Here is a 21,929-nt window from a genome sequence, read left to right on the forward strand (position 1 = left end):
ATGCACCGCTTCTCTGGGCCATGCTGAGGCCGTGTCCCACATACAGCAACTAGAAGGATGTGCAACTATGACATACAACTATCTACCGGGGCTTTGGGGGAAAAATAAATAAATAAAATTATAAAAAAAAAAAAAAAAGAAGATAAAGAAATTCTCAAAAGCCCTATATCTATTACATCTGTAGTTAGAAACCTTGCCAAAAAGAAAACTCCAGGCTCAGACAGCTTCATCGGTAAACTCTATCCAAAATTTAAAGGAAGAAATGATACCAACCCTACACAAACTGAGAATACAGAGGAGAAAACACTTCCCGACTCATTTTATGAAGCCAGCATTACCATGATACTTAAACCAGAGGAGGACAATACAAGAAAAACTAAAGACCAATATTCCTCATGAACAAGACATAAAAATCCTTAAAAATATTCACAAATTAAATACAGGATAATTCATCAAGGCCAAGTGAATTTATCCCAGGAATGTAAGTTGGCCTAATAGTCAAAAACTCAATATATGTAATACACCATATTACAGAATAAAGGAGAAACACCATATGACCTTCTAAATAAATGCAGAAAATTCATTTGACAAAATTCACCACTCATTCATGATAAAAACTCTCACCAAACTACAAACAGAAGGTCAACTGCCTCACTCCATAAAGGGCATATATGATAAACCTACAGCTAATATCATACTTAATATACTAGAGGTCCTAACCAGTGCAGTAAACCAAGAAAAAGAAATAAAAGTCTTCTAGATTGGAAAGGAAGAAATAAACTGTCCTTATTTGCAGATAATATTATCACGTTAACATAGAAAATTCTAAGGGGTCAATTAAAAATTTAACAAAACAGGAAAATTTAGCATGGTTGTAGGGCATAAGGTCAACATATAAAAATCAATTGTAGGCTGGCCCCGTGGCTTAGCGGTTAAGTGCGCGCGCTCCGCTGCTGGCGGCCCGGGTTCGGATCCCGGGCGCGCACCGAGGCACTGCTTCTCCGGCCATGCTGAGGCCGCGTCCCACATACAGCAACTAGAAGGATGTGCAGCTATGACATACAACTAGCTACTGGGGCTTTGGGGGGAAAAAAATAAATAAATAAAATCTTGAAAAAAAAAAATCAATTGTATACCTGTATGCTAGCAATGACCAGTTGGAAATTGAAAATTTAAAAATTACCATTTATAATACCATAAAAAAGCATAAGAAACTTATGAATGAATTAACCAAATATGTACAAAATCTGTACAATAAATACTACACAACACTGCTGAGAGAAATTAAAGAAGACGTAAATAAATGGAGAAATATATCCTGTTCATGAATTGGAAGGCTCAATATTGTTATCATGTCAGTTCTCCCCAAACTGATCTACAGATTCAATACAATCCCAATGAAATACCCAACAGGTATTTTTTAACAAATTGACAAGCGGAAGATGATTTAAAAAAAAAAAATTATGGAAATCCAAAAGACCAAAACAATTTCAAGACTTACTACAAAGTTACAATCAAGACAGTGTAATATTGGCATAAGAATAGACATATATATATCAATGGAACAGAATATAGAATTCAGAAATAAACCCATAGAAAGGATAATCTTCTCAAGAAATGGTGCTAGAAGAACTAGATATCCATATACAAAAAAAAGAACCCAAGCCTTTGCCTTACAAAAGCCACAAAAAATAGTATAATCACTTTGGAAAACAGTTTGGCGGTTTGTCATAAAGTTAAAAAAACACTTACTATATGACTTAGCAATTCCACTCTTAATTATTTACCCTAGAGAAATGAAACCACACATCCTCACAAAAACCCATATATGAATGTTCAGAGATGCTTTATGCACAATAGCCAAAAACTAGGAACACAAATGTCCATCAACATGTGACTAGATTAAACTGTGGTATGTTTTAATCTAGTCAGTAAAAGCATAGAACTATTGATACATGCAACAACATGGATGAATATTTTAAAAATTATTGCAAGTAAAAGAAGCCAAACACAAAAGAGCACCTACTGCATGATTCTGTTTATATGAAACTCTAGAAAAGACAAATGTGATCTATAGTGACCAAAAAGAAATTAGTGCTTTCCTAGGACTGGGGTGGGGGCAGGGACACACTGACTGGGATGGAACACAAGGGAAATTTTTGGGATGGTGGGAGTGTTCTATTAATCTTGATTGTTGTCATGATTTCACAGGTATATAAATTGTTCAAAACTCACCACAATGTACACTTAAAATGGGTGCATTTTATTGCATGTAAAGTATACCTCAATAAAGTTGATTTAAGAAAAAAAGTCAAGGCATACTCTCAGATAAACATAGCAGGCTGACTGTGTCAGTTTGATCATCTCAATAGATGCAGAGAAAGTATTTAACAAAATCCAATATCCATTTCTAATAAAAACTCTAAAATTAGAAATAGGAGGAAACGTCCTCAAGTTGATAAAGGGTATTCAAGGGACACCTATAGCTAACATAATCGTTAACAGTGGGAGACTAAACATTCTCCTTCTAAGATCAGCAACAAGTTACTTGTATTACTTGTATTCAACATTAAACTGAAGGTCCTAGCCAGTGCCAATATGGCAAGAAAAGTAAATAAACGGCAGCCACATTGGATAGGAACAAGTAAAAATGTCTTTATTTGCTGATGACATGACTGTATATGTAGAAACTGATGGAATCTACAAAAAAGGTACCAAAACTAATAAGTGAATTTAGCAAGGCTGCAGAATATAAGCTCAATGTATAAGAATCAACTGAATTTCAATATATTACCAATGAACAATCCTTGGTAAGGATGGGAGCAACGGGAATTCCTACACTGCTGGAGGGAATATAAGATAGTACGACCACTTTGGAAAACAGTTTGGTAGTTTCTTTCTTTTTTTTTTTTTTTTTACCATTTATTTATTTTTATTTTTATTTTCTTGTTGTTGTTGAGGGAGATTTGCCCTGAGCTAATATCTGTGCCAATCTTCCTCCATTTTGTATGTGGGCTGCCACCACAGTATGACTGACGAGTGGTATAGGCCTGTGCCCGGGATCCGAACCCACGAACCTGAGCTGCCAAAGCAGACTGCATGAACTTAACCACTACACCACCAGGCCAGCCCCTGGTAGTTTCTTAAAAAGTTAAATATATACCTACCATATGACCCAGTCATTTTACTCTTAGATATTTACTCAAGAGACATGAAAGCATATCCATACAAAGATTTGTGTATGAATGTTCATAACAGCTTTATCTGTAATAGCCAGTTAGAAACAACCTAAATGCCTATCAGTAGGTGAATAGATACACAAATTGTGGTATATCTATATAATGGAATACTATTCAGGAATAAAAAGCAATAAACTACCAACAAAACGATGCATTTCAAAATAATTATGCTTTGAGAAAGAAGCCAGGCTCCAAAGAGTATATACTGTATGATTCCATTTATATAAAACTCTAGAAATTACAAACTAATCTATAATGACAGCAGATCAGTGGTTGCCTGGGGACTGGAGGGAGCAAGGAAACACAGAGGGAGGAATTACAAAGTGGCACAAAGAAACTTTTTGGTGTGGTACGTTTATCTTAATTGCAATGATAGTTTCATGGGTGTATACATAAGTCAAAACTCAACAAATTGTATACTTTAAATTTGTGCAATTTAATGTATATCAATTGTAACTCAAAACAGAAAAATTATCTTGGGACAGATAATAAATAAATTCATAAAATAAGAACAACATGATATGAAAAGGTAACAAAACCGGAAAGAACTCTTGGAAATCATAAATGTGAATGTTAAAATAAAGTGAACAAAAAGATAGTAAATATCCTGGAAAGCAGAATAAAGAGACAGAGGCAAAATAAAGAGAGAAAAGATAAGAGATATAGAAGATTAAATCTTGGAAATTCAATATCTAACTATTAGGAGTTCCTTAAACAGAGAACAGATTATACAGGAGGGAAACAATTATCAAAGAAATATAAGAAATTCTCATAACTGAGAGATGTATGCCCAGATTAAAAGGCCCACTAAGTACCTACTATAAAGAATGGAGGGAAAAAGAAAAAGAAAGACCTGCACCAAGACATCTCAATAATTAGTACAAATTTTCAGAATACAATGGATAAAGAGAAGACTAAGAACTTCCGGAGAGAAAAAGAAAGGTCACATACAAAGGAATAAAAATTAAATTGATAACAGACTTCTTAACAGCAACACTGGATGGATGCCTTCAAAATTCTGAGGAAAAATGATTTTTCAATTTAGAATTCTTTATCAAACTATCAATCAAGTATGAGGATAGAATAAAGACATTTACAGATATGGAGGGGCTTCCCAAATTTATCTCCTATGCACCCTTTCTTAGAAGTTCTGAGGATGTACTCCACTAAAACAAAACATCAGGAAAGAGGAAGAGGAGCCAGCCCAGTGGCGTAGTGGTTAAGTTTGGCACACTCTGCTTCAGCAGCCCGGGTTCACAGGATCAGATTCCAGGCGCAAACCTACACCACTCGTCAGCCATGCTGTGGTGGTAACCCACATACAAAATAGAGGAAGACTGGCACAGATGTTAGCTCAGGGCCAATCTTCCTCAAGCAAAAAGAGGAGGATTGGCAAGAGGTGTTAGCCCAGGGCCGATCTTCCTCACCAAAAAAAAAAAAGAAAGAAAGAAAGAGGAAGAAATGAGATCCAGGAAACAGGATTCAATCCAGGAGGGCAGCAAAGAGAAATACCAAGATGACAGCTCCGTAGCAGGCCTAGAGAATAACCAGTGCAGACTGGAGAAAAAGAACATAAGGCTCTAGGAAGAAGGCTCCAGAAAAAAATAAGAAAAGAATTAACAGATTACGGGGTATGTCTGAGCATTTTCAGGGAAGACAGGGGAACAACTGCATTTGTGAAAAATTTAAGAATAAATTCATTTGTAGTTAAAAAAAAAGTGAGATAATTAACAACTCCAGAAAAACAAATAATTCAAGAAAGACAATGAAACCATAGTATACTACTTGGCTTTCCAGTGAACAATATTTGATTAGTTGTAACACCATCAATATGGTAGACCCCCCTTATCTGAGGGGGATACATTCCAAGACCCCCAGTGGATGCCTGAAACTGCGGATAGTACCCAACCCTATATATACCATGTTTTTTCCTATCCATACATGCCTATGATAAAGTTTAATTTATAAATTAGACAAAGTATGAGATTAACAACAGTAACTAATAATAAAATAGAGCAATTACAACAATATACTGTAATAGAAGTTATATGAACATGGTCTCTCTCTCAAAATATCTTGTACTGTACGCACCCTTCTTCTTGTGAAGATTTGAGATGATAACAATGCCTCCATTGGGAGATGGAGTGATCTCCCAATGAGGAGGAGATGAAGTGAGGTGAATGAGGTTTGCATTGTGATGTAGCATTAGGCTACTACTGACCTTCTGAGGATACATCAGAAGGAGAATCATCGAGTCATGATGATGTCGATGGTTACCTGAACTGCCGCAACAGTTGATCTGATAACTGAGACATCTAAGTGACTAACAGGTAGGTCGTGTATATAGTAGACAAAGTGGGTACAATGGACAAAGGGATGATTCATATCCTGGGCAGGAGGGAGCAGGACGGCATGAGATTTCATCACGCTACTCAGAACAGCATGCAATTTAAAACTTATAAATTGTTTATTTCTGGAATTTTCCATTTAATATTTTCAGACTGAGGTTGACAGTGGGTAACTGAAAGCACAGAAAGCAAAACCATGGATAAGGGGGGACTACTATAGTGATTTAACAACCATTAGGATAGCTACTACCAGAAAACAGAAAATAACAAGTGTTGGCAGGGATATAGAGAAACTGGAACCTTTGGGCACTGTTGGTGAGACTGTAAAATAGTGCAACCACTGTGTTAAACAGTATGAGGTTTAAAAATTAAACAGCAGAGGTCAAAAAATTAAAAGTAGAACTACCATATGATCCAGCAATTTCACTTCTGGGTACATATCCAAAAGAGCTGAAAGCAAGGTCTCGAAGAGATATCAGCACACCCATGTTCCTAGCAGCACTATTAATAATAGCCAAGAGGAGGAAACAACCCAAATGTCCACTAAAGGATGAATGGATAAACAAAATGTGGTATATACATACAATGGAATATGATTCAGCCATAAAAAGAAAGGAAATTCTGGCACATGCTACACCATGGATGAACCATGAGGACATCATGCTAAGTGAAATAAGCCAGTCACAAAAAGACAAGTACTGTATGATTCTCGTTCTGTGAGGTATTTAAAGTAGTCAAATTCATAGGAACAGAAAGTAGAATGGTGGTTAATAGGGGCTTTGGGGAGAGGGAAAAGGCTAGTTGTTTTTTAATGAGTATAGAGTTTGAGATTTGCAAGATAAAAAAAGTTCTAGAGGTCTGTTTCACAATAATATGAATAAACTTAGCAGTACTGAAGTGTACAATTAAAAATGGTTAAGACGATAAACTTTATGTTATTTTTTTACCACAATTTAAAAAAAAAGATTAATAGGGTCATGTCAGAAGACACAGGAGCCCACTTGAAGGAGTTCCCATTGGTCAAATTTGGGATAAATTGAGCATCAAAAAGAATAATGACTATAATTGATTATAACACATTTTTTTAAAAAATCCATGAGGTAATAGTGATACTAAAAAAAATTTAAAATCTTTATAGAAGAATGCTAGCTGATAATTGTAGAAGACATGATATATTTAGAAAATGAACTTTTTCTGTGCAACTCTGTGTAGTAGCTGATTCAGGCAAGGATCATCAATGAATGCTCAAACCATTAGGTGAACAATTGTGAAACAGGATGTTAGAATGGTACCAAAGCATTACCTTCTGATGACTTACTAATTACAAAGGGAAAAATGTACCTTACAATGGAACGATATGGCAATTAACACTTTAACAAAGTGATCAAACTTAGAATCACTATTAGCGGAACAACCTATCATTAGGTGGTGCCTCCTAATTTGATACAAGATGAATACACAAAAGTACCTGTGAATTATTCCAGACAAAAATGCTTAATCTGAATCTCATCCTTCCTCTAGACCCAACTTCTAGTTTACAGTAAATACAGGGGATGGAGGAACAAGTTAAACACCACCACAAGGAAACAATCAAACACAATTCAGAATGTGGGACAATCTACAAAACAAGTGACCTAGATTAAGAGAGACTAAGGATACAATAACTAAACACATGAACTTTGATTAGATCCTGTTTTAACAATTTACAAGAGGGGCCCAGCCCCGTGGTGTAGTGGTTAAGTGCACGCACTCCACTGCTGGCAACCCGGGCTCAGATCCCGGGCGCGCACCGACACACCGCTTGTCAGGCCGTGCTGTGGCGGTGGCCCACATGAAGTGGAGGAAGATGGGCACGGATGTTAGCCCAGGGCCAGTCTCCCTCAGCAAAAAAAGAGGATTGGCATGGATGTTAGCTCACGGCTGATATTCCTCACAAAAAAAAAAAAAAAAACACAATTTACAAGAAGATATTTTGGGGACAACTGGGGAAATTGGAATATGAACTAGATATTAGATGAAATTTTAAGAAATTATGATTAAACATAAATTTCCAATAAACATAAAAAATGCTTAACCTCACTATTAAAACAAAATATGTTAAAATTTACCTATCAAATTGGTGACAATAAAAATAAATAAACTTTGGGGGGGCAGGACAATCTGGTAACATATAACACAGGTTTTTAAAATATTTATATACTTTACCCAGCAATTCCACTTATAGGCATTCATCCTATAGAAATAAGAGTTGTATACAAACATTTATTGACCAGAATGTTCACTGCAGCATTACTAATGTAAATGGACATGACCTAATTAACCAATGGAATAAACTGTATAATACTTTGTAATCATTAAAAATCTTATTTTGAGATATTTAACATGGAAAGGTCCTTAAAATACATTAAGTAACTGGAAGAGGGTAGTAATTTTTTGTGATCCTAGAGGGCAGAACTAGGAACTACCAATGGAAAAAGGGAAGCAGAGTTCGGCTCAATGTAAGGAATAACTTTCTAACAATTAGAATTTTCTAAGCAGTGAATGGCCTGCTTCTTGAGCTAATGAGTTTTACATTATTAGAACTCTAAGCAAAGGCTGAATGGTCACTTGGCAAAGATATAAAGAATAGATTTATGTATTAGGAGATTAAAGAGAAGATCTTAATGGTCCTTTTCTACTCTAAGAAATAAGTCCATATAACGTTTTCCATTAGCTGGGATGTCAGGAAGGAAGTGGTTGGTATTTCTTTGTAAATGCTATCAAAGACTCATCTGGCACTAAACTAAAAAGAGATTATACCTATATTAGAATAATGGAGTTGAAGGATGATTTATATTATCATATTCTATATCAATAATATACACATTGAAAGAAGATGATTGGGCCGGCCCCGTGGCTTGGTGGTTAAGTGCGCACGCTCTGATGCTGGTGGCCCGGGTTCGGATCCCGAGTGCGCACCGAGGCACCACTTCTCTGTCCATCCTGAGGCCGAGTCCCACATACATCAACTAGAAGGTTGTGCAGCTATGACATACAACTATCTACTGGGGCTTTGGGGGGGAAAATAAATAAAATAAAATCTTTAAAAAAAAAAAAAAAGAAAGAAGATGATTATCCCAATGGAGAGGATTCAAACTGAATTGGCAGGAACTACATTTGAATCTGCCCCCTGCTAATTTCTCTGTGTCTAACAAAGAACTTGAAGAGTTATACTTTTCCACAGTGAAACAGTACTAAACATCTCAAAAAGAAGGATAGGAGGCACTATGCTCCCTCTTTTTGCTTCTCGCTGCCCTGTAATTCATATATAGAGGAGATGAAGAATCTGCTCCTGTCTCCCCTGCAGTATGGTATATAAAAATCTTTAAAATTTGGATGTATAAATACTGGGCAGTGGGAAGTGACACAAGAACTTAGTATCACACTGGGTTCCTGGAAGGCCTGTGAAATTTTTAGAATAACTGGTAATGTTGAAAATTCTTAGATGTCAAAAAGGAATCCCCTGAAAGATGCATTTTAAAAAACATTTTATTATGGAAATTTTCAAATATACACAAAAGTAGAGAACAGTATAATGAACCCCCACATACCCATCACTCAGCTTCATTTATCAACATTTTGTTAAAGTTGTTTTCTCTAATTTTCCAGGTTGGTTTTTTTTGAGATTTAAAAATAAACACGATGTCATACTATTTTAGCTATAAAAACTTCAGTATGAAAAGATACACTTTCTTGCTAATAATACTAAGTATTAAATAAATGTTAGTTGCTATGACTAGGTACTGTTCTATGCATTATACTTGTACTTACATGTAAAATTTTCACATAGGCTAAATAAGCCTCTTTATTATTCCCATTTTACAAATGAGAAAACTGAGTTTTTACTGGCTCAAGGTCACACAGCCAGTAAGCAGTGGTGCTAGGATACGAATCCAGAAGTTAACTCTAGACTAGACTTTACTCTCCCAACCACTAAAGTATGCTGCCTTTCCTCTACACTAGTTGTTCCAGTTGTTCCTTATGGGATATAGATTGTTGTGAGAAAATGGGAGAGGGACTGCTAAATGGGGAAGAGACTGGAAAAGATGTTATACTATGAGCAGCTGCTCATTGCTTTTCTTGTGAAATTTTCTTTTTAAATGCCCCAAATGAGAAAGGAAAATGTAAATGGATATCATCAGTGTCAACTGCCTAGGCTATAAAAGAAAGTCAGTCATCTCATGGAGGGAAAAGCAATGAACAAGTCTCTTCCACAGAGGTTGAATATAGACAAACTTCTTTTAATCTTCCCCTCCAATGATCTGAGGGGTCGGGGGAGGACTGTATCTAGTTCCACCAAACCTTTAAAATAGTTCAAGCATAAGGATCTCACAAGCAGAGGGCTGAACAATCAGTACAAGAAGTATTTGACGGCTTAAAGAAATCTTTGAGTAAAAAAATTAAAGGACCTGGAACAAAAAATTCTTCTGGCTGATGTCTCAGAGTTCTAAACCTTTCACTCATAGCCTTATAACAAACAGAAAACTACTAAATAATTCAAGATTTGTCAAAGAAAGGGGAGTGTTCTTCAATCTTCAGCCAAAAATCCTCCTAAAACCCTCCCTAGTGATTTACAATAGATCTTAGCATAATTGAAATAATTATCTTCTCTGTGGAGCCCACCTAGGGCAGCCTCCATCTTCCACTCTCCCCAAACACAAACAGAAGGGCTCCTTCCCTGCTCCTACCGCACTTTATACATACAGTCATGCATCACTTAACGATGGGGATACATTCTGAGAAATGCATCATAGTGCGAACATCATAGAATGTATTTTCACAAGCCTAGATGGTATAGCCTACTACATTCCTAGGCTATGTGGTACTAATCTTATGGGACCACTGTTGTACATGTGGTCCATTGTTGACCGAAATGTCGTTATGCGGCACACGACTGAAATTCTATTAGAGCACTAATCAATATTGTGGTGTAATTATCTTTTCCTTCTCTAGACTACCAATTCCCAGAGAGCCAAGACCCTATCTTACTCCTCTTTATATTTCCAATCCCTAATCTTCAAACCTAGCACCACTGAAAGTACTTGAGAAAGGTGTGCTGAATGAATAAAGAAAGAAGCTAAAGATGAGAAGAAATTCTTTAATCAGTATCTCTAACCTCTGCACCTTCAGTACAGCCCACAAGTTTCCCTTTAGGAGTTTTCCCATCAGCCAATAGTTCAGAATAAATGATAACCTGGACTATAGTCTCTTGAGGGCTGGAGAAAGAATCTAGCCATTTTGGTTTGCAATAGCTTTTAATGAAGCAGAGAGAACTCAACTGGAAGGATCTGGAAGGTAGTCAAAGCCTTTCAAGAGCTTTTATTTAGATGCCAAGATGCACGATGGTATTTGAAATGCCTGCTTTTTACATTTAAATGCTGAAGGCAACAGAGAAAATAAATAATTCCAAATAAAAACCCAATGATTACTAAGCAGCACCTGGTCATCCACTTCTACTATTTTTCAGACAGAAAATCCCCAGCAAAAAAGTACAAGTCTGGTTACATCCCTCAAGCACAGGGGAGGCACTCTTCATGTATTAGTATGAGTCTCCTTAGACTCCTCTCTAATACTGGTCAGCCAAACCACTTTGAGGATTATCAGGTTAGGCAATCCCTTGAAGTGAAAATCTTTGGGTAAGGAGGTTATCCTTCTCACCAATTGAAGAAAATTCAAAACAATCTCCCAGTTTAAACTATGGGGGCCAGCCCCGTGGCTTAGCGGTTAAATGCGCGCGCTCCGCTGCTGGCGGCCCAGGTTCGCATCGCGGGCGCGCACCGACGCACCGCTTCTCCGGCCATGCTGAGGCCGCGTCCCACATACAGCAACTAGAGGGATGTGCAACTATGACATACAACTATCTGCTGGGGCTTTGGGGGAAAAAAATAAATAAATAAAAATTATTAAAAAAAAAAAAAAAACCTCCCAGTTTAAACTATATTCCACTGGGAAAAAAAGTCCCATCACATCTTTTACATGCCATTCTTTGGTTACCATGTTACCTTGGTTAGAGTCCTCTATATGAGCAATGACACTTCTCAGATATTTTTGCTTCTGCTGCTCTAGATCCGATTGTGAAAATGTCGTAACATTAGTCCTTGAACAAAGCAAACCAGGAGTGAAAAACAGTCCATTAGAACCATGAGTACAGTGCTTTGTAGAGAGAAGTCACATACTGCTAATCAGTTAGAACAACTAACTTCCAGAGGCAAAATACTCTCTAAGATCCAGTGACAGAAGACAGTATTAGTGTTATGTGTTAGTAGTATGAAGCTGAAATCAAGTATGGAGTTGAGAGACAAAGGAAGAGAAAAAATAGATACAACCTCCTGTTAACAAGACATGGGAAAGTGAAGAATACCCAGTCCCCAGAGAAACAAAGTATTTGTCGAGTAATTCAACATTAGTCAGGAAATAGCTAAATTCATAGAGCCACAGAAACACTGAGATAAAGACCAAAAAGAACCAGCTGGATCTGGTTATTAGAACATTGGTGACCTTGGCAAGAACAATTTCTGGCCCTTGCTCATACTGACTGCACTGTACTGAGAAATGTGTGGATGAGAATATTGAGATAGTAAATTTATTACTGTTCCAAGTAGCCTGATTTTGAGTTCCTTGGTATAATTCCCATTGTAAGCAATTGACAAAGTTTCCATCACATATGCAAACAAAACAAAAGAAAAAAACCCAGGAAACTGGAATTAGGGGTGGTAGTCAAAGGGGACTTTAGCCTTATTTGTAATATTTAAAATTTTTTAAAGCAGAATAAATATAATATCTATGTAATAAAAAATTTTTTAAAAATCTCATTGTAAGGAAGCCAATCTGACTCAACTTAAAAAAACAGCTTTGCTAACTGAAAAGGCCCATGTAGAGACACTGCCATCTCCTGGCAACAAGAGAACAGACTGAAAAGGTGACCCAAATTTGCAACCTCGGTAAGAATTTTTCCCTAAGGGCAGCTGTATGCAAGTTGGGAGAGATGACTAAATGATTTTCTACATAGTTATATTTTAACATCTTTGTTAAAACTATTCTAACCTATCATATCTGTGACCAGGCTTCTCCACACACGGAAAAAGAAATCTTACATTTGTACAGTGCTTTCGCTAACGTGTCTTTTTTTTACTCTTCAAAATAACCCTGTAAGGCAGCAGAGAAGGTATCATTAGCCTCATTTTATTGACAAAGAAACTGAGGTCAGAGATTATTTGACTTGCCCAAGGTCACACAGCTTGTTACTGGTGGTCCCAGAACTTCAAGTAAGCTTACTCCTGGTGCAGGGTTTTTTTCTCCACACTAACAGGAAACTGAGGAGGGGAAGAAAGCAATTTAAGAGAACTAACAGAAACCAGGATATTTCATTATACTGTTACCTTGTTTTGGCTTGCAGAACAGGAATGACTTTGCCTAGTCTTCTCTCAGGGACTTTCAGCTTCCCAGAATCCTTGTCAAGAACTTCCTGCTTTTTTTCAGCAGAGAAGGAATGCAGAAGCAAAGACGGTATTTAGTTATAACAAAACAACTCAAGACACTATTTATGGAAATATTCTTGAACTAAAGGCTACATAGGCATATCCTTGAACCCTACTGTGTACCAGGCACTACGGCAAGTGCTTTAAATGAGCTACCATAGTGACTGTAATCTTAAGAAACCCTAAGTGGTAGGGATTATTATACCTATTTAACAGATAAGGAATCAGGCTCAAAGAGGTTAGGTAAATTGTCCAAGACTTTTCAGCTCTTCAGTGGCTGACTCAGAGCTGGTACTGTATCTAATATAGCATGGCAACCAAAGATCGAGACTTAGGCTGAAACCCAAAGGAAGGAGAAATAATAGTAAAATCTTCATCATCTTAGTAATTATTTAATAAATGGTAATTTAATATTATGTACCAGTTACTATAAATACATTATTTCATTAATCTTTACTATACTATGAAGTATTTACTCCAATTTACAGATAAGAAACGTGAGGGTACAGAGAGGCTAAGTAATTTAATTTGCCCAGGGTCACACTGTTAGTCAGGATTCAAACCCCAAAGCTCAGCTATACATCTTCTGAATGAAAATAATTTCATTTTTCTCTTCACTTTGGAAAAATATACTTACTTTGTTTGATGAACTGGAAACAACCGGAAACCTCATTCCACAACTTGATTCACGTGATCCACTTCTCCAGGATGACCCCGTATTAGGAGTCTCTGAATGGTCCAAGATCTGAGAGAATACAGGCGTAGGTTTCTTACTGTCAGGCATATTTTTATCAGAGACAGTTTGCTGAAAGTTATTGTTTGAAGAAGGGAGCAGGGGCCCATCCCAGGCAGAGTTATTGGGGCTGATCCCTTCAAATTCAGTGCAAAGTTTGCTCTCATTTGGGCTAAGACCATCTTCTCTCATCTCTTCTCCAAGGGAGGAGGGTTTTTCAATATCTTTGGACGTATCAGTCTTGTCCTTATCAAGCACAGCATCACAAACTGTTGGATCAAATGGTGCAACTGTTATTTTTATAAGATTCTTTTCTAGTGCAAAGCGTCTGTTTAATGGTTTAGTAGGAGTTGGTCCACGACCAACTGATGTACTTAGTTGAGGTAGTTTGGAGAGGCCAGGGGTCTCAGGTACTGGTCCCAAGCTGTACAACGAATTTTTCTCTTGGGGAGTGTCAAGGAGAATTTGACTCCCTCTCCCTCCCTTCTCAACATGCCTGCTGTCATCTTTAAGCAACCCTCCTCCCCAAGAAAAGTGCTCATTTGACAGGTCATCATCAAGAGCATCATCATCCTTCAAGAGCTCCTGAATCTCTTCCTCCGTTAAACTCAAATGGCCATCATCTTCTTCTCCATCAGACAGCTCCAGCAAGGAGTCATCCAATCCATCCTCATCCAAGGAACCCCATGAAAATGGGGCATTGTCTTTAGGCAAGAGAGAAGTACCAGAAGACTGTTCAGAGGGCACTAGTGAGCACGTCATATCTGGAGAAATAAGAGGCAGTTTCGCTGAGGAACAGGAAATACCCTTATACCAACTCCAATCTGCTCTATAGAGTGGTGGTGTCCTAATATTTCAAAATCTTTGCGCTGTGACTTGTAACATGAGAAATAATTTTAAAATATTCAACCTTACCAGGATTACGGAAACACGTATTAGAACAATGAGATACTTTTTTCCCTATCTAAATGGTAAAAATTAAGATGACATGATAATCTAGGTTGGTGAGGATGTGAGAAACAAGCATCCTCACACACTATTAGTGAGAGTAGAAGTCAGCACAATATGTTGTGGAGAGTAATCTGGCAATACCATTAGACCCAGCAATTTTTTTTTTTTTTTGTGAGGAAGATCAGCCCTGAACTAATATCTGATGCCAATCCTCCTCTTTTTTGCTGAGGAAGATTGGCCCTGGGCTAACACCCATGCCCATCTTCCTCTACTTTATATGGGATGCCACCACAGCATGGCTTGACAAGCGATGCGTTGGTGCACCCCCAGGATCTGAACCCGCGAACCCTCGGCCACCAAAGCTGAGCGCTACGCCATCGGGCCGGCCCCAGACCCAGCAATTTAATTCCTAGAAATTTATCCTGCAGAATTATCTGTACAAATGCACATGGATACATTTACAAGGATGTTCAAAACAGCCAAATATTGGAGACCTTAAATGTCCATCGCCAGAACTGTTTAGTAAAACCATGGTACATTCATGCTATGGAATACTGTACAACTATTTAAAAACACAATGAAGTAGATGTGTAATTACTATCATGGAATAATATCTAAAACATACAAACAAATACATAATGTCAAATACTTGGATTTCAGTTGACACTTTTTAAAAAACAAACATGTATTACTTTTGAAATTAAAAAAAAAAAAAAAAACTTTAAGAATACAAGAAGATAAAGAATTGTCTTCCATACTGTGTGGAGCTGCTGGCGGGATCTCTGCCTTTGCCACGAGACCAAATGGAAAAAGGTTTCAGCTCCTGCTAGCTGTTCCTTTCAGGAGACTTGTCAAAATGATTGACTCCCACCTTCCTGCAGGCATAAAGAAAATTAGAGGATCTTCTCATCACTTTCAACTCTGCTAATTACAAAGTCAACTGTATTATGCTTTAAGGTGCTCCGTCTATTAATTTTGATCTTGGTTTTTTTAAATACCCCAGAAAGTTGGATTTTGAGTCAAGAACATCAAAGAAAAACCTTTAGAGGAAAAATTATGCAACTAAGAAACTAGTTTTGTTCCTCCCAACACTTTGTACTTTTTTAAGAATATAACTTGCTCTAGTAGAATGAATACTGGCTTGGGAGTCCAAAGAACTAGGTTGTGTGTAGTCCTGGTGCTGTCACTAACCACCTGTAACAATTTGGGCAAGCCACTTAACCATTTGGACTTGTTTCCTCATTTATAAAATGGGGAAAGGATGGAGTAGGGGGACTAGGTGATGTCTAAAATTTCATCAAGATCTAAGAGTTAATCATAACCGCACATACAAAAGTTTCATTTTAAGTACATATATAAATGCAAAGAACAGTTTTGGAAAAATACAACACAAAATTGATGACTGTTATAACCTGCAGGGGGATCAAGAGAGGTCAAGAGGAGACTTTAATATCATTTTACTTTTCTACCTGAATATTTATATATTACTTGTATAATTAAAACCTAGTTCTTAAAGAGCTAATGATGGGCTAATGTATAATTATTTTCTAGGTGGGAAAGGTGATAGATAGCTGATATTTCACATATCACATGTCAACATCTCAGAAGCTATAAGAAATGCTTAAACACTGAATTCAATACTTTGGAAAATTCCTTGTAGCCTTTTAACTGTGAATTTTCCCCCACCCAACTTCCCTCTGTACTACACCCTGAATTTTAGCTTTAGTTCATGCATTCTTTCAGAAAACATTTTCTGAGCTACTATCATCACACAACACCGAGCTAGGTAGTGTCTCTATGTGACTTCTAAGAAACAGATACAGTTTCTACCCTCAAGGAATATATAATCTTGCTAGGGAGACAACATTGAAAGTTATGCACCAATATGAGAAAATATAAAATGGTATGGACAATAAAGTATTAGAAAAAGTTAGAGGGGAGGAATAACAGACTTTTAGAATTAGCAGGGATCTATGTAACATACAGCATGATGACTATAGTTAACAATACTGTATATTTGAAAGTTGCTAAGAGAGATCTTAAAAGTTCTCATCACAAGAAAAAAAAATCTGTAACTATGTGAGGTGATGTACGTTAAGAAACTTATTGTGGTAACTATTTCCCAATATGTACATATATCAAATCATTATGTTGTATACTTGAAACTAATATAATGTTATATGTCAATTATATCTCAATAAAACTGGGGAAAAAACAAATAAAAGAAAAAAAAAGAAGGAACCTGGTTAAACCTACTCATCTTAGAAATGAGATGGGATAGACAGGGAAGAAATATTAAATACCTATTACAAACCAGGCACTGTGAGACACGTTTTACAACTATTAATTTAACCCCTCAACATAACTCTATAAAACAGAACTTACCAAAGAAACTAAGCCTTCTGTTCTATTTAAACTTAGAGCTGCTAAGACTTTTTATATTATTTTACCAATATTCCAGCAATTGTTGTAAGAGAGTTCCAGGCACTGAAGCAGATGCCTCTATGAAGAGAAAAGTAATTTCTCTGCCCAGTGACTGGGTTATTTTATAAAGTGAAGTTATTTCTTTAGGCAGCAGTAACAAAAAAATTCACTTTTGGAAAATTTTTTCTTTTACTTAAAGTCTGTGGTTGTCAAGCACAAGTATTACAGACACTGGGGTTAAGCAGCTACATTTCTGAGAAGCCCTTTCTGAGCCACTATCCCCAATCTCACTCCAACTCCTTCCAAAAGGTCTAGTCCAAGCACTTGCTTGACCAAATGAAGAGTTGAATAGATTTCCACACTTGGGAAACTAAAGTTCAAGGGCATTAAGCACACAGAACTAATAATGCTAGAACAAGGATCCAAACCCAGATCTAATTCCAAAGGCAATATTTTTTCTTCTGTTTCTTCTACCACCCTTGTGAAAGACTTGCCCAGGGTCAGTCAGCAAATGGCAGAGCCTTCTAAACTCAGTATAGTCTCTAATATACTATGAAAGATGTAGGCACCAAAGAGGCCTTTTGGTCCCTTGGCAAAAATAATTTAAGCCACTTATCATGCACAGGCTTCCCTTGACTTTCCAGGTGGAATGGAAGAACATGAGAAATACCCCGGAATGTGTCACCGGAAGAAAAAAAAAAATCATTATTTGCAAACTGTACTGTGCATACATAGGACCAATATCCTTCACAACCACTGAAAGGATCAATTCCTATGCCACATGACATCCAGAGGCACAGAGCTGGCTCTTCTGAGCTTCTCTCATAGAACATTCCAATAGGTCTGGGAGCAAAAGCATGCAAAAAAATACCATATACATATAATTTTTAACTTGCACAAATCATTCTCTTCACAGTTTTATTTCCTCATTTTTTTTTTAAGATTTTATTTATTTATTTTTCCCCCCAAAGTCCCAGTAGATAGTTGTATGTCATAGCTGCACATCCCTCCAGTTGCTGTATGTGGGACGCGGCCCCAGCATGGCCGGAAAAGTGGTGCGCGCCCGGGATCCGAACCCGGGCTGTCAGCAGCAGAGCGCGCGCACTTAACCGCTAAGCCACGGGGCCGGCCCCATTTCCTCATTTTTAAAAATAATTTTTATTATAATTTACAATATGTAAAAAAATAACACAATAGTATAATGAACCCCCATATACCCATCACCCAGCCCCAAAAGCTGCTGACCCCTGGGTAATCTTGCCCCATCTACCTCCTCCCTTTACTGAACTATTTTGAAGCAAATCCCAGGCATCACATCACTTCATCTGGAAATAACACGAATTCCTTTCATAAAATATCCTGTTCAGATTTCCAATTATTTTGTTTTTTTTTTTAAGATTAAAAAAATCAGTATCCAAATAAGTTCCATACATTGTGACTGGTTGATAGATCTTTTAATCTATAGATTAAAGTGAGTATTTTAATCTAGAGATTCTCCATTTTTTTCCTTGCAATTTATTTGTTAAAGCAATACCATAAATTGTATATGGATACATATATATATTATTAAATTATAAAAACGTGCATGGGAATAAGAAACACCAAATTCAGGAGAGTGGTTACCTCTGGTGGTGTGGAGGAGAGAGGAATGCCAAGTAAGCATGGGTAGCTTCAATTCTATCTGTAACGTTTTATTTCTCAAAAAAAATTAACAAGAAAAGATCTAAAACAAATATGGCAACATAAGATAAAGCTGGATGGTGTGTATAATGGTATTCAATTATTACTTTGCTTCCTATAATTTTTATATGCTTGAAATATTTAATAAAAACATCTTAAAATTAAGACAGTGGGGAAAGATACAATGATTACATTCTGAAGCTTCAAACGTCCTCCCCTGTAAAACAGGGACCATCATAGTACCTACCTCATAGAGCTGTTGCAAGAATTAAATGAGGTCATGAACATCAAGCACGTAGCACACTACAGGCACGATGTAAGAGCTCAATAAGTAGTGGCTATAGTTATTATTTCATCCCATCATCATCACCTCCCTAACCCCTGCAAAGTCTTAAGCATAAGAATGGTAGGAAAAAAGAACGCTAAACTGGTAGGGAATTTCCCCTAGTCCTTGCTTGTTAAGAAATTATCCAAGGCTGGGCCAGTGGCATAGCGGTTAAGTATGTGCTCCACTTCAGTGGACCAGGCGTGCACCAGATCCCAGGCGTGCACCAACGCACCGCTTTTCAAGCCATGCTGTGGCGGCGTCCCATATAAAGTAGAGGAAGATGGGCATGGATGTCAGCCCAGGGCCAAACTTCCTCAGCAAAAAGAGGAGGATTGGTAACAGATGTTAGCTCAGGGCTAATCTTCCTCACAAAAAAACAAAAGAAATTATCCAGTATGCTCTAATCTCTTCTAGTTTAACCCAGCATTCAACCACATTGTCACTAAATTAAAGACCAGGCTGTATGACAAATTCTGCAAATTAATGGTCACTGACGTGTATAGAGGCACTGGACTAAAATTCAGAGACCTCAGCAATTTACTTGAAGTCTATGAACCTCAATACACATGAGAATACTCCTCTGAAAAATGGGGGATAATTATTCACTGTTAACTTCACACACATTATCGTGACAATCAAATGAGGGGATGTTTATGAAAACACGACAAACCTAAAAGCCCTATACTAATGAAAGTTGATATTTAATGAATTTGCAAGGGTGGGGAGAATCTCAGTTAAAACTGAAGTTCTAAAGTGCAGTTCCACAAGACAGCCTTAGTATTTCTGTCTGCCATTCTACCATCAACTGCCTTTCTTGGCACTTGCTTTCTAACCTCCACCCAAAATATGAGGATCTCTTTATTTTTAAGGGAAGAATCTTCTTGCCATCCCCCAAGTCTCTCTTAATTCCTCTGCTCCCCATCCCTTCTGTGACCCTATTCTGTCCTTCCACGTCTCTCTCACCTGTCCACCCCCTTCTTCACACTTCAGTTTACCACACCCTCGCTGTTCTCTAACCTCCTGGTTGCAACCTCAGAAACTGGTTCCCTTTCTATTTTTATCGTACCTAAGAAAACCTATTGCCTTAAAGCACAAAGCTTTATTTTGTTCAGGCCACTTAAATTGCAACACCAGACACAATCCCATATCCCTCTTTCAAGGCTTTAAAACCAAGACCCTTACCAAGCTGGATCTGACAGGTATGGCCAAGGGTAAGGATTATTTCCAAGGGATAGGACTTCCCCACCAGCCTTTGATTTCCAACCTTTCCCATATGCAATACATGCGAGGCACAGAACACAAAAGGCACTAGGTAGGCTTTCTCACGCCACAAAACGGGCATGTTTAAACAAAATCAAAGTGAACTGAAATTATCTGTACGAATTCTGCAACTCCCTTTGAGGTAACTGGAAACACTGTGGGACAAAAAACAACCCAGTGCTGGAAATCTCTGCTTTAGGTAACATTTCACTAGATAAGGGTGGCAGGACTCTCCTCCTACACGGGCATAGAGACCAAATATTACTAAGCTGCAGTAACAGGTTTCTTTTTAAAAATAAATAATTTAAATAACGTAAACAGGTTTGCTAAAGCTTGGGGCTTCTAACACATCCACAAGAAACTGGAGATCAGGTTGGGGCAGGAGGCCGGCAATTCGATCACTTCTTGGCCCTCTCTGGGGCCCCCCCAGCGGTGCCAACTGCCTTCCCTCCTGCCCAGGAAGGAACGGGTGGCGCCCCCAGGTCCTGAGAGCCAGGGGGAAGAGTGGCCCAAGTCCACTCGCCCTAGGATACAGCTTGGCCTCCCCCTGCTCTCCCGGAGAAATGCAACAGCCGCGTCTCAGCATCACCCTCGGGGCAGGCCCTTCGCACTTGCCTCCTCCCTCGTCCGAAAAGCCCAAGAATTCCCGCCTCCCCGTGGAAGGCGGGAGAAGCGCGGGCTGGCTCCCCGCTCCTCCCCCCGCAGGGGCAAAGCCGGTCCCTCGGCGGGCCAGCGCGGGGCACCCCGCACCCCGAGGATGGCTGCTCACGACCCCTGCCCAGCCGGACCCAGGCCCCGGCTCTCTCGAGGGCTGGGGCATCCTTCTCTCCCCCACCTGCAAGGCCCCGCGGAAAGACCGCGATCTTCTCCCTAGTAACACCCTCCCCTAGTGGGCCAGGGGGTGGCGGCATCCCCCCACCTACACATCGCTTCCCCCACCCCCACAGGGCGGAAGCATCGACGTCGCTCCGCTGTCTCAGGTGGCCAGACGGCCTCCCTTTTCCTCAGCCGGGTGAGGGGCAACTCTCGCCCGCCGACATGTACGTGGGGGGCAGGGACACTCCCCCGTCCCGCCGCCATCACCTCAGGGACGAGAACGAGCCCTTCTCTCAGTAGGGCGAGGGCTTCCCAACCCTTCAACGGGGCGGACGGGTGTGCAACCCCCTGGAGAAGCAACAGGCGTCCCCATCCCCCTCCCGGCCGGGGACCGCCGACCCCCTCGTCCCTCCCGCTCTTCACCTCTGGAAGCTGGGCCGAAGCCTGTGCGAACAACTGGGCCTCACTCCGCCCCCAGCGCCATTTTATCGCCCCCTCCCCGACCTCCCCCACCCCGAGGCAACCGGGCCAACGCCAGGGGGAGGGCAAACAGGCAGTGATTGGCAGGAAACCGCCCCGCCTCTCAGAGGGTTGCGCCCCGCGCAGGCGCCGCAGCCCCGCCCGCCGCAGCCC

The 21,929-nt window shown here is 39.0% G+C and overlaps 1 protein-coding gene across 6 annotated transcripts in view; it reads right to left on the reverse strand.

Annotated features, from left to right (window-relative positions):
- Positions 1–21,790, reverse strand: part of S100PBP (S100P binding protein) — a 40,594-nt gene extending 18,804 nt beyond the window's left edge. For 3 of the 6 annotated variants that reach the window (XM_087446361.1, XM_004425909.3, XM_087446362.1), the window contains exons 1-5: positions 21,720–21,790; positions 15,547–15,663; positions 13,742–14,601; positions 13,006–13,094; positions 11,629–11,723 (exon numbers count right to left, since the gene is read on the reverse strand). In XM_087446361.1, the coding sequence (XP_087302487.1) occupies positions 11,629–11,723; positions 13,006–13,094; positions 13,742–14,599 (1,042 nt within the window). In that variant the 5' untranslated portion in view covers positions 14,600–14,601; positions 15,547–15,663; positions 21,720–21,790. The remainder of the gene's footprint in view (positions 1–11,628; positions 11,724–13,005; positions 13,095–13,741; positions 14,602–15,546; positions 15,664–21,719) is intronic. The other 3 variants (XM_087446365.1, XM_087446363.1, XM_014784116.2) reach the window with 3 other exon arrangements.
- Positions 21,791–21,929: the final 139 nt, after the last annotated feature.

This window comes from Ceratotherium simum, chromosome 22 (genome assembly GCF_057802395.1).
Source record: "Ceratotherium simum simum isolate JZ-2026a chromosome 22, ASM5780239v1, whole genome shotgun sequence".
Lineage (NCBI taxonomy): Eukaryota > Metazoa > Chordata > Mammalia > Perissodactyla > Rhinocerotidae > Ceratotherium > Ceratotherium simum.